Genomic DNA, 13,177 nt, shown 5'->3' with positions numbered 1-13,177 from the left:
GGCCGAACTGGAACCCTGCACACCAGAGCCCTCACAAATAGCAAGGCCAAACTGGAACCCACTCACAACAGCAGAAGGCAAAAGAAGGCACATACACACAGGCAGAAGCAGACTAGGGTGAACTCAAGGCAAGGCAGACTAGGCTAGGCCACACAGCCACTCAAAGGGAAAAGGGGAAGCCACATAGAGAAGCAACTTAAGGCTGGGCCCACACAGGCACACTACCCAACAAACAAGGGACACAACAGAAGTGCCAAACAGGCACACAGACAACAAGCAAAAATCAAGACAGAAGTTCTAACCCTAGGGAAACAAGAAGTGTTAAACAGGCACACTAGCAAACAAAAGAAGGCAGAAGTGCTACACAAGCACACCGACAAACCTGGAGACCTTTGGCGCAGCAAAGGCCCTGAATGAATATCTTCAACTTCCTTATGAGGGCCTTCACTGATGATGTCATGATTACAGGAAAGAGGCTTGAAACACGCAGAATACCAGAGAGAGGCTTGAAACACTGAAGAAGTAGCAGAAGAGGCAACAATATAAGGAAGAGAACAGAGTGGTGCCACCTCTGAAGCTGACCACCAGAAGACGAGGTGAGACAAAGTGGGGTCACGACCACAATCGTGACAGCGGGCAGTGAGGAATTGGCTTAATAGGACAGTTTCCCAGCCCAAATCCTTCTTTTTTTTTTTTTTTGTATCCTCCTTACATCTGTGACTGCTTCTCTTTTCCACCCACAATCGCCAGGAGACATTGCCAGCCTCCTGCGTGCAACCAGTACCTTATCGAGACGGGGACTAATGTCAGTTGTATGACTTTATGAAAGTAACCACGTTCCTGTGCCTCTTATTCAACCCCATTCTTGTTTCTGTTGGTTGCAAGTAGAAATCGCCTGAATTTCGGATACGGCACCAAAATGGACCTGAAACTGTAGCCTACCCTGCCCCACCCCACCCCACCACCAAAAGCCAGCCTCTCCCCTCCCCCCCCATAGGCCTTCCTTGAGCCTACCCTGTAAAGGCCCTGGTTGTCTAGTGGTGTTTTCGTGGCAGCAGCATTCCGAGTTGCCCCTGTCCTCATCGGCAGCGCTGTAAAAATGGCAGCTACCATTTAGGAATTGAGAATGGCCTGAGCAGCACTCTAGCTCAAGTTATTCCCAAATGGCAGCCGTGACTTCAGGCACCATTGAAGGTGGAGGGTCTATGGGGGGAGAGGGATGTGTTTTCTGTCAGAGGGTGGGGGATGTGGGACCAGTTTCTGTTGTTATGGCTGAAATCAAAACCGCCAGTTTCGATTGGCTTCTAGTTGATAACTCCTTTTCCTTAATCAGTCTTATTGTTGAGTCACTGGCTCTTCTTTGTCTGGTTCCTTGCATCTGTGTTTTTCTTATTGCACAGACGGGCATGGCTGGTTGCACACATGTTATAGGTAGAAGCTGAATTCTTTACTCAAATGGGCTTGGTTTGCTGGTTGTTTACGTGGCCCAAGAGCTGCTTTGGTGCTCTTGTAAGCAGACATTACTTGTGTCAAACTTCTATGAGATTATCTACTTGTATCCACTATTATTATTAATAAACAGCTCAACCATGGTGCATGCCTGATGCCTGAAGGGGTATGCTCAAAGAAGGGGCATCAGAAATATGGGACTTTAGCAACCGTACAAGCTCTGATGGATCTTTAGTTAGAAGAATTGAGTTTGGTCAACACACAGCTGAATCCTTTCAAAAGTCTGGGATTTCATCAAGTCTCTGGAGGCTGGTAAGCTTTGCACCACTTAACACGTGGAGGATTTGTCCAAGAATTAACATGTAGAGACTGCCTAATGCTCCTGCTGTCTGTACCTCTGAATGCTACATCAGTAGAGCAGATCGTCCATTCCCTTGTGTAGCTATATTCCCAGATGCATCATCTCGGCCGGGTTCACAACCAGTTGTTGTGGATGCTGTACCATATGCTGTACCACGTGTCCTGCCAGTAGTTTTGAATGCGGTGCACAGTGAGCTTGGTAGTGATGGACCCCTGAGTGAACCTGAACCCAAGCTAGAGATGAGGATGAGTGTGGCTTAATCCTCCACAGAACTTAGTGGTGGACCCTTAAGTGAACCAACAACCTAGCTAGAGATAAGCATGAGTGTGGCTCATCACTTTACCTCACCAGAGCTTAGTCCCCCCATTAGTGGGTTATGTCTTTTAGAATCATGACAGATTGTACAGCTGTGGTAAAAGCATCTGTTAAAATTCAAAGACTGTTCTCACGCCGTTAATGAGGGCATAGCTGTCTAGTCACCCACCACCCTTTAGAGCATGTCTAATGTGTATATGTTTCTTGGCCTTAATGTACGTTAACCACCAAATACTGGGGGTTGACTTTCTTTTGGTCTGCCGGTGATAAAGGCGGCAGGAGCGCTATGGTTTTCTTTTTTTAAACACATAAACCAGAACATGGCCATACACACAGAAGCAAGTATGAAACGGGTCTATACAATTCTGTAGGGTTATAGCTCCACCATCCAGTATTTCTTCTCCTTTCACAACTCTCTTTGTCATGTTCTTAATTTCTTCTTTGTACAGGAAGCAAGCCTTTTGCACATAACTTAAGAGTAGCCATATTTTTTTTGAGATACGGCAACCAGAACTGAGCGCAATACTCAAGGTGCAGATGCACCATCAAGCGATACAAAGGCATTATAGTATTTTTGGTCTTATTCACCATCTCTTTCCTAATAATTCCTGGAATCCTGTTTGCTTTTTTGGCCGTCGCTGCACACTGAGCAGAAGATTTCAGCGTATTTTCTACAATGACACCCAGATCCTTTTCTTGAACGCTGACTCCCAAGGTGGATCCTAGCATCATGATTTGGATTATTCTTTCCAATGTGCATCACCTTGCATTTGTCCATATTAAATTTCATCTGTCATTTGGATGCCCAGTCTTCCAGTTTCCTAAGGTCTTCCTGCAATATTCATAGTCGGCACGTGTTTTAACAACCTTGAATAGTTTTATATCATCTGCAAGTTTAATCACTTCACTTGTCATTCTGATTTCCATATCATTTATAAATATATTAAATAGCACTGGTCCCAGTAATAGATCCCTGCAGCACTCCACTGTTCACCCTCCTCCTTTGAGATAAATGACCATTTAGCCCTACCCTCTCTTTTCTGTTGAATAACCAATTCCTATTCCACACCAGAACCTTGCCTCCTATCCCATGACTTTTTAATTTTCTCAGGAGTCTCTCATGAGGAACTTTATTAAAAGGTTTCTGAAAATCTAGATACACTACATCAACCGGCTCACCTTTATCCACATGTTTATTCATGCCTTCAAAGAAATGAAGCAAATTTGTGAGTCAAGACTTCCCTTGGCTGAACCCATGCTGACTTTGTCCCATTAAACCATCTTTGTCTACGTGTTCTGTAATTTTATTCTTTTTAATAGCTTCCACTGTTTTGCCCAGCAACGACATCAGGCTTACCGGTCTATAATTTTTCCAGATCACCTTTAGTACCCTTTTAAAAAATCGGCGTCACATTGGCCACCGTCCAATCTTCAGGTACTACGGACAGTTTTAATGACAGGATATATATTACTAACAGTAGATCAGCAATTTCATGCTTGAGTTCTTTGAGTACCATTGGATGTATGCTATCCAGTCCAGGTGATTTATTACTCTTTAATTTGTCAATTTGGCCCAGTACATCTTCCAGTTTCACCAAAATTTCTTTCACTTCCTCCACATCACCCTTGAAAACCTATTTCTGGTACAAGCAGAACTCTTACATCTTCCGTAAGGATAGAAGCAAAGAATTAATTAGTTTCTCCGCTATGGCCTTGTCCTCCCTGAGCGCCCCTTTTGCTCCTAATGGTCCCACGGATTCCTTTGCAGACTTTCTGCTTCTGATATACCTGAAAAAGTTGTAACTGTAAGTTTTAGCCTCTGTGGCAAGTTTCTCTTCATATTTCTTTTTAGCCTTGTTTATGAATGCTTTGCATCTGATTTACCAGTGCTTATGCTGCTTCATATTTTCTTCATTTGGGTCCTTTTTCCATTCTTTGAAGGGCAATATTTTGGCTGTAATAGCCTCTTTTACTTTACCTTTTACCCATGCTGGCTGACAATTTCTCATCTTTCCACCATTGCAAATACGTGGAATGCATCTGGACTGGGCTTCTAAGATGGTATTTTTGAATAATGTCCACGCCTGATTTAGTGTCCTTACTTTTGCAACCGATCCTTTAAATTTCTTTTTAACCATTTTATTATAGTCACCCTTTCGAAAATTAAATTCAGCTGGAAGATTGCTACTGATAAACTGCAGTAGCTAGTAGCTAGTTTGCTGGTCTGTTTTGGATTATTGGACCTTTGCTGTGGCTCTTTTGTGTCTCTGTGGTGTTTCCAGTTTGTCCAACAGCCATCACTCATGTCAGTGCTGTTTTAGGTCACACATTCATTTATCGCAACAAGGAGAGTGTCGTCATCTCCACCCTGAGCAACTAATTGGAGACATTGTCACAGCATTTGAGAGCATTGTAGACATCATAGATGCTTCTATGCCTATCGCTGCACCACCTCTATTGCAACATCCACACCTCATACTTGGGCTGTGCATCACTCCAATGTGCTCATGGTCCCAGCTGCTACCTCCCCTGCATCCAGTAAAGTCATGCCAGCTCTGATGGACCCTGCAGTGACTGTCCCACTTCCCTCCACAGTGACATCTTCCTTGTAGACTCCTGTCTTGGCGTCAGTCTCCCAAATTGCTTCTGACCATACCTCACTACAAGGAGCTTGAAATGGCAAGAGGACATTGCACAAGACGAAGAGATGTAAGAAGCGCAAGCATTCTGAATACTCTAGTTCCTCTTTGTCCTTTACTTCCCTTTTCTCTTCCTCCACTTGAGGTCAGTGTGCTCAGGGTGTACTGCCTGCTTCAAGTTGCTCTCAGGGCCTTCAACTTCAAGCTTCTATCACACTGTACCTGCAGAGAGATTATGGGAGTGGGTCCCCAAATGTTTCAGGAAAAGAAAGTGCTGCGCAGAGGAGAGTACTTTGATATTTTCAAGTTGCTTGAAGGCAGATGCCAGAGGAACTTCAAGAAGAAGGCAAAAAGGGATGTAACAAGCTGGGACAGCAGGGACATGTCAAGCTGAACCTCATTGTTTGGGTGCTGTCATACGCCCACGTGATCAGTATCATATTCTCAAAGAGGCCTGATCAGCTAGAGCCCGTGCTCTCTGGACTCTGTCCTTGATATCTATAGAACACCAAATCATAACCATGAGAATGTACCCAATTCAATCATGGTGGAGGAGTGCCCTCAGAAACTTAAACACCCACATGGTAGTCTTTCAAGACCACTAACTGGTGAAATATTACACTTAATTCATTGGGTCGCTGACTCCTATTGTGGTGCTTTTTTTTTCCCTTTTTTGTATGCTAAGTGCAATTGTTTACCCCTTAAATACTAAACGAACAAATGCACTACCAATAATGAACTCTGCCAGCATTAATCTTCAATCAAAGCAAAAGTATAATGATAATAGTAGTAAATATTTTCACTTATCTCATGAGCCCTGCTCTGGTAAACACCAAACGCTAAGGGCTATGATGTTCAGATCACTTTCAAGTTGTAAAGAAAAAAACTACTCTCCCTTGTGATGAACAATACTCCCAACACCAGGGGTTTCAGATTAACTTTCCTCAGGGACTTGGGTTAGGGCTGTCCTCCCTTGACTTTACCACCAGCCTGGTTGACAATCCACATCGTGATACTGATATAGGCTCCTATGGAGGCAGGGTAGCTCAGGATGCTGATGCAAATGTGACATCACTGATAGAGACAAATCTATAAATTATTGTGTATTCTACTTCAGCATCAAGATACAGGAATTACTTCAAATCAATAATACAAAATATAAAAGAAAATGAACAAATATCCACTAAATATGCTAAACTGATGAAAATGATTTGAATAAAATAGAAAGATGAAAAAATACTAATGGACTACGTAATAACCTAAATGATCATACTAACATCTATAACAACATTCTACTTCAAAGTTATGAAAAATATATGAAGCACAATATGAAACAATACAGTATAATATGACCATCACGTATCCGAAAAGTCCAAACTAGCTATTCTGAGTTCAGTGGCAGTCACGTATTAATCAAATAATAGAGTTCCACTCTAGGTTCTCGTTCAGTTCCAATGGAGAGACTGATTCTAACTCAAAAATCCAGAATTGCTCGCTGCGGGCCAGGATAGCTGCCAGGTCACCGCTGTGTTGTAACTCTGGTATGTGATCAATGATAGACCAGTGTAAATCCTCAAATGTGCGATGAAATTGTAAACAATGTTCCACCACGGGTGCTGTCAATGTCTGTGTAGTAAGGCGACTTTTTGTCACAGATTCAAGAATAGTGAGCCCTTGGACCACAGCCGCAGCTGAGGCAGACAAGTCACCTGAACTGGCACAAGACAGGAGTCAGAACAAGGTAGAACTAGGCAAGACTGGATTAGACAAGACAGGACTAGAACAAACCAGGAGACTAGACAAAGCAAAGCAGAGGCAACAAAGTACAGTAGACAGGACGAGGACCGGATCCAGGCGAGACAAGGCAAAGGGCCAGAACTGGAACCCAGGCAGAACAAGGCAAGACTACTTGGACCCAGGCAATACAAGGCAAGGCAGAACAAGGCAAGACAAGGAACTAGATTAAAACTAGGCCCAGAAAATGGCAAGGCAAGGACTGGATCCGGACGAGATGAGGCAAGGCTAGGCACAACTGAACAAGACAGACAGGCAAGATAGAAGCAGTACTATAGACAAAGCAGTCACCAGACTTGGCTGGGCAGGGTCAGCAACCAGGAACAGACTTGGCTGGGCAGGATCAGGAACAGAATTCAGGAACAGACATGGCTTAGCAGGTACAGGAATCTGGAACAGACTTGGCTTGGCAACAGAAACAAGATTCAGAAGTAGACTTGGCTTGGCAACAGAAACAAGATTCGGAAATAGACTTGGCTTGGCAACAGAAACAGGATTCAGGAACAGAGCTTGAACCATACATTTGAAGGAGGAAAGCTGACCTGCTCAGACATTTAAAAGAAGTGGTACTAATAATAAAATAAGGAAATAAAATCTTGAGATAACTTACCTACCAAAATTAAAACATACAGTCTGTAAGATAAAAGTCAGAATGAGAGGTTATTTTCCTTCAGAGAAAGGGGAAAGGAAATGGGACTTGATATACCGCCTTTCTGAGGTTTTTGCAACTACATTCAAAGTGTTTTACATATGTTCAGGTATTTATTTTGTACCAGGGGCAATGGAGGGTTAAGTGACTTGCCCAGAGTCACAAGGAGCTGCAGTGGGAATCAAACTCAGTTCCCCAGGATCAGAGTGCACTGCACTAACCACTAGGCTACTCTTCCACTAAACCATATATGTACTTTTTAAATTTGTTTTCTTTCTAACCAACCATGTCTTCGGATGCTTGCTTTTAGTGATGTGTATTAAAATGTTTGTATTTATTAAATTTCAGATCTCATCCGAAAAATAGCACAACAAAAGTTTGGACAAGTGCGCACAGATTATCAAAAGGTAACTCCTTATAATAATAGTGACAGTATAGTGTTTTTTTGTTTCAACAGTGTGCTGTTACATGCTTCAAACTTACATTCTCCTTTTTCTGCCAAGCAAATAGTACTGATGTAATTAATCTGTAAAACCTCATGCAAATGAACCACTAGAATTGTACTGCAGATCACAACTGGCAAATTTTATTTTCTATTTGATTGCCATTGTAGCTTATAGTTTTTAAATCTTCCTGGTCTTTACAGATTATTGGTGGAGAAGAGAATCAATTGATGCTCTGTATTCATATACATTATATACGTATATATGGTGTCTGTATATAAAATGATTTAACTAAATGTAATTTTTCATTTCCTTATCCTGACCAGTTCAGAATAATGGGTTGTGTCCCATCCTGATCAGTTCAGAAATCACAAACGAAATCAAACTTAGCCTCCAGATCATGAACTCATGGGCAGATACATTTCAATTAAAGCTCAACGCAGAAAAAACACATTGTCTCATCCTTTCATCTCCACACAATACGAACAAACCCACACATATAAACACCCCAGACTACACCCTTCATGTTTCAGACAACCTGATAATTCTTGGTGTTACAATCGACCAAAACCTCACGCTAGAGAGCCAAGAGAAAAACACTACAAAGAAAATGTTTCATTCAATGGGGAAACTTAAACGAGTAAAACCTTTCTTCCCGAGGGAAATATTCCGTAACCTGGTACAATCAATGGTTCTAAATCACCTAGACTACTGCAATGCAATCTATGTTGGATGCAAAGAACAAATCTTGAAGAAACTCCAAACTGCCCAAAACACCGCAGCTAGACTCATATTTGGAAGAATGAAATACGAAAGTGCTAAGCCCTTACGAGAAAATCTACATTGGCTCCCAATCAAAGAGCGAATCGCGTTCAAGGTCTGCACCCTAGTTCATAAAGATGCATATTTTCAAAGCACTTAGCCTTCCAAAGTTCCATAGAAACCTATGGAACTTTGGAAGACTAAGTGCTTTGAAAATATGCCTCAGAATTATTTATGGCTTATGGCGATGCCCCAGCCTACATGGCAGACATTATAGACCTCCCAACCAGGAACACAAAAAGATCAGCACGCTCTTACCTAAATCTCCACTTCCCAAGCTGCAAAGGTCTATAATATAAAGCAACATGTGCATCCAGCTTCTCTTATATAAGCACGCAACTATGGAATGCACTTCCAAACGTCACGAAAAGAATGCACGACCTAACAAACTTCCGTAAATCGTTTAAAACCTTCTTGTTCACAAAGGCATACCAGAAAGAACCAACCTAAACTCCTGAACTCTACAACACAATCAAAACTCTTACCAGAACTGGACAAAATCTAACTCTCTCTCTCCTTGATCACTTAAAATACTCTGTCATCTATGAACATCAACACTAGACCACTCTGTATTTCTCTTACCAGAATTGGTGATCGCCATCACGGTACTATGTAAGCCACATTGAGCCTGCAAATAGGTGGGAAAATGTGGGATACAAATGCAACAAATAAATAATTCCATATCATCATGCTGATCAATCCATAGACTGGTGGGTTGTGTCCATCTACCAGCAGGTGGAGATAGAGAGCAATCCTTTTGCCTCCCTATATGTGGTCATGTGCTGCCGGAAACTCCTCAGTATGTTCTCTATCTCAGCAGGTGGTGGTCACACACAGTAGCAGCTCTGGCTAGGTCTCCCGGTCTAATTCTTAGGTTTTGTTGAGTACCTGGGGTTGAGGGCTCTTCTTGAGTAAGTGCAAACCTGGTGGCGCCAGGTCCCTCCTTTTCTCCCCCCTCCCGCTGGCTCCGTTAAAAAAAAAAAAAAATTTGGACGTCCTTTAAGGGCGTTTATTTCAACGTTTATATCAGTGTTTATTGCAGCTGCTCACTGGGACACCAGTTCGTTACAGCTTGGAGCGAGGAGCAGGTAATTTTTACCTTTTGTAGCGGGCAGGGGATTCCCCGATCGGTCTCCACGTGGCTTATGGCATCGGAGGGCGAGGTGCGAAGAATCGCTCCCTGGACCGCGTGTGCGCGTCTAGAGGGGATGCGGGGGTTTCAAAGCCTGAATCGCCCTTTTTGGGCATTTAGTTTGGAGTCCGGTCAGGGTCCCAGTTCTTCCTCCAGTGCGGCGGTTTTTCCCGCCATAAGCGCCCATCCCCCGCTGCTCGCCCCCTCCATTTTGGCCGACCACTCTGCTAGGACGGCTTCTTCTTGGGCCGCCCTCGAGGTGGGAGACATTAATGCTATGGTCGCCCTTGATTTGGGCGACGGCAAGAAAGCGGCCAAAGTTAAGCGCCGTTCTTCCCGCGCGGCTCCTTCTCGGAGTTTCGCGCCAGACGCCATTTTGGATGCGCAGCATGTTTCTCCCCCGCTCTTGCGAGCGCCGGTTGAGGGGTGCGTCTAGGGCCATGGCCCAGGCTGCAGAAGTGCACAGTCTGGGGGGTTTCTCCCCTGAGTTCATTATGCTGCTGCATCGGGCTTTTCTTATGCAAAACGCTGCCCCTGCTCCCCTGTCTGATAAAGGGGTTGAGGCCTCCAGAAGCAAACGCCCTCGGGTGGATTTCCAGGCCCTAGCGGACTCTGTCTCCTCTGATGTAGATGAGGGCAGCGTATCTGAGTTCTCCCAACGGTCCTTTGGGGATTCCTTGGAAGAGACGGATTCCCGCTCGGATGGAACGGATGACCCCTCTGCAGCGCGGATCTTTTGCTCGGAGGATTTGCCCAACCTGTTAGTGCAGGCCATGAGCATTTTGAAGATTTCCTCTCCGGAGGACGTCTCTCCCTCAGCCTCTGCTGGCTCTGCCATTATGCTGGGGACGAAGCGCCCGCCTTGAACCTTCCACGTGCATGAAGCCATGCACACCTTGATTTCGGCTCAATGGGATGTCCCAGAAGCGAGCCTGAAAGTGGCTAGGGCTATGTCCCGCCTCTAGCCTCTGCCGGAAGGCGAACGGGAGGCCTTTCTTTGGCCTACCGTGGATTCCTTAATCACTGCGGTGACTAAGAAAACGGCGTTGCCGGTGGAAGGTGGCACGGCCCTAAAGGTTGCCCAAGACAGAAGATTGGAGGCAGCTTTAAAGTTCTCCTTCGAGGCGGCTGCTTTAAGTTTGCAGGCCTCAGTTTGCGGCTCCTATGTGGCCAGGGCGTGCCTGACAATTGTGCAGCGGGCTTCCCCCTCGGATCCTTCCTTGAGGGCTGATTTGCCAGCCCTGGAATCGGGCTTGGCCTACTTGGCAGACTTGCTGTATGATGTCTTGAGAGCCTCGGCTAAAGGTATGGCTCAGACAGTCTCTGCTTGGCTCTGGCTTTGGCTGAAGCATTGGTCTGCTGACCATGCCTCTAAGTCTCGCCTGGCTAAGTTGCCTTTTAAAGGCAAGCTGCTCTTTGGGGTCGAGCTGGACAAGATTGTGACAGATCTCGGCACGTCCAAGGGCAAGAGGTTACTGGAGGTCAGGGCTCGGGCCAGTGGTGCCCGCCCCGGTTCCTCCAAAGGACGGTTTCAGGAAGCCCGTCGGTATCGCCCTGGCAAGTCGGGCTCCTCTGCCCCCTCTTCCTTCAAAAGGAACTTCTCCCCCAAGCAGCATTCCTTTCGCAGAGACCGCCGTCCCGGAGGTGCGTCCTCCGGTCCTCCCCCAGGGTCTTGTACCCAATGACAGGGCCCTGGTCCATGGCCCAGAGCAGATTGGAGGACACCTATCCTCGTTTCTGGGCGAGTGGACCAGGGTAACTTCAGACGCTTGGGTGCTGGAAGTCATCAGAGACGGCTACAAGCTAGAGTTCTGCTGACCCTTAAGAGACGGGTTTGTGCACTCTCCCTGCATGTCTCCGGTCAAAGCTGTGGCAGTGCAGCAGAATTTGGACAATCTTATCCGCCTGGGTGCGGTCGTTCCGGTGCCAGAAGATCAGCTTGGCAAGGGACGTTACTCCATTTACTTTGTGGTACCAAAGAAAGGTGGTTCTGTGCGGCCTATCCTCGACCTCAAAGGGGTCAATCGGGCCTTGAAAGTTCGACACTTACGAATGGAGACTCTCCATTCTGTTATAGCGGTAGTGAAAGCAGGGGAGTTCCTGGCATCTTTGGACATCAAGGAAGCTTACTTGCATATTCCCATCTGGCCTCCTCATCAACGCTTCCTGCGTTTTGCAGTCCTGGGCCGACACTTCCAGTTCAGAGCCCTCCCGTTCGGGTTGGCTACTGCTCCGCGGACCTTCTCCAAAGTAATGGTGGTCATCGCGGCCTTCCTACGAAAGGAAGGAGTACAAGTTCATCCTTATCTGGACGACTGGTTGATCCGAGCCCCCTCTTATGCAGAGTGCGGCAGAGCTGTAGACCAGGTGATTGCTCTTTTGAGCTCCCTGGGGTGGATCATCAACTGGGAGAAAAGCCAGCTGCGCCCGACTCAGTCCCTGGAGTATCTGGGAGTTCGTTTCGACACCCAAGTGGGCAGAGTGTTCCTGCCAGACAATCGGATTGTCAAGCTTCAGGCTCAGGTGGACCAGTTCCTAGTAGCCTCTCCTCTTCGGGCTTGGGACTATGTGCAGCTGTTGGGCTCTATGACGGCCACAATGGAAGTAGTGCCCTGGGCCAGGGCCCATATGAGACCTCTACAGCTCTCTCTGCTGCAGCGATGAACTCCAGTGTCGGATTGCGCCTTCCCTCGGATCCAGCGGTGCGCAAGGCGCTGAGCTGGTGGCTGAGGACAGACAAGCTTTTGACCCCGGAATGGGTTGTCGTCACGACGGACGCCTCTTTGACGTGCTGGGGAGCCCACTGCTTGGGAAGGACAGCGCAGGGGCTCTGGTCTCCTGCAGAGGCAAAGTGGTCTATCAACCTCCTGGAACTCAGAGCCATTCGGTTGGCGCTTTTGGAATTTCTCCCGGTACTGGTGGTGAAGCCAGTGCGGGTCCTGTCGGACAATGCCACGGCTGTGGCCTATGTCAATCGCCAGGGAGGTACCAAGAGCGCCCCTCTAGCCAAGGAGGCCATGAAGCTATGCCAGTGGGCGGAAGCGAACCTGGAACAGCTGTTGGCGTCCCACATTGCGGGAGTCATGAATGTCAAGGCGGACTTTCTCAGTCGCCATACCTTGGATCCCGGAGAGTGGCAGCTATCGGCTCAGGCATTCTTGGACATCACGAAGCGCTGGGGCCAGCCGAGCTTAGATCTGATGGCGTCATCAGCCAATTGCCAAGTGCCGCGCTTTTTCAGCAGAGGACGGGACCCTCGCTCTCTGGGAGTAGATGCTGTTCTCCAACGGTGGCCGACACAGGAGCTTCTCTATGTGTTCCCGCCCTGGCCCATGTTGGGCAGGGTGCTAGACCGGGTGGCAAAGCATCCGGGTCGGATAATCCTGGTGGGTCCGGACTGGCCCAGACGTCCCTGGTATGCGGACTTGATCAGTCTCTCGGTGGACGGCCCTCTGCGGCTGCCAGCGGTGCGGGGCCTGTTGCACCAGGGTCCCGTGGTGATGGATCCCTCCCCCTTTGGTCTTACGGCCTGGCTATTAAGCGGCAGCGTCTGAGGAAGAAGGGCTTCTCAGA

General features: G+C 46.7%; 1 protein-coding gene across 1 annotated transcript in view; it reads left to right on the top strand.

Moving 5' to 3' along the window:
• PROM1 (prominin 1) overlaps positions 1 to 13,177 on the top strand; it is a 330,624-nt gene that overhangs the window by 9,520 nt on the left and 307,927 nt on the right. Inside the window, exon 2 of the mRNA XM_030191212.1 lies at positions 7,556 to 7,614. Coding sequence (XP_030047072.1) covers positions 7,556 to 7,614 — 59 coding nt within the window. The remainder of the gene's footprint in view (positions 1 to 7,555; positions 7,615 to 13,177) is intronic.

This window comes from Microcaecilia unicolor, chromosome 2, assembly GCF_901765095.1.
Source record: "Microcaecilia unicolor chromosome 2, aMicUni1.1, whole genome shotgun sequence".
In the NCBI taxonomy this organism is placed as follows: domain Eukaryota; kingdom Metazoa; phylum Chordata; class Amphibia; order Gymnophiona; family Siphonopidae; genus Microcaecilia; species Microcaecilia unicolor.
Note: the sequence above shows the minus strand (reverse complement) of the source record. Positions and strands in the feature narration are given on the sequence as shown.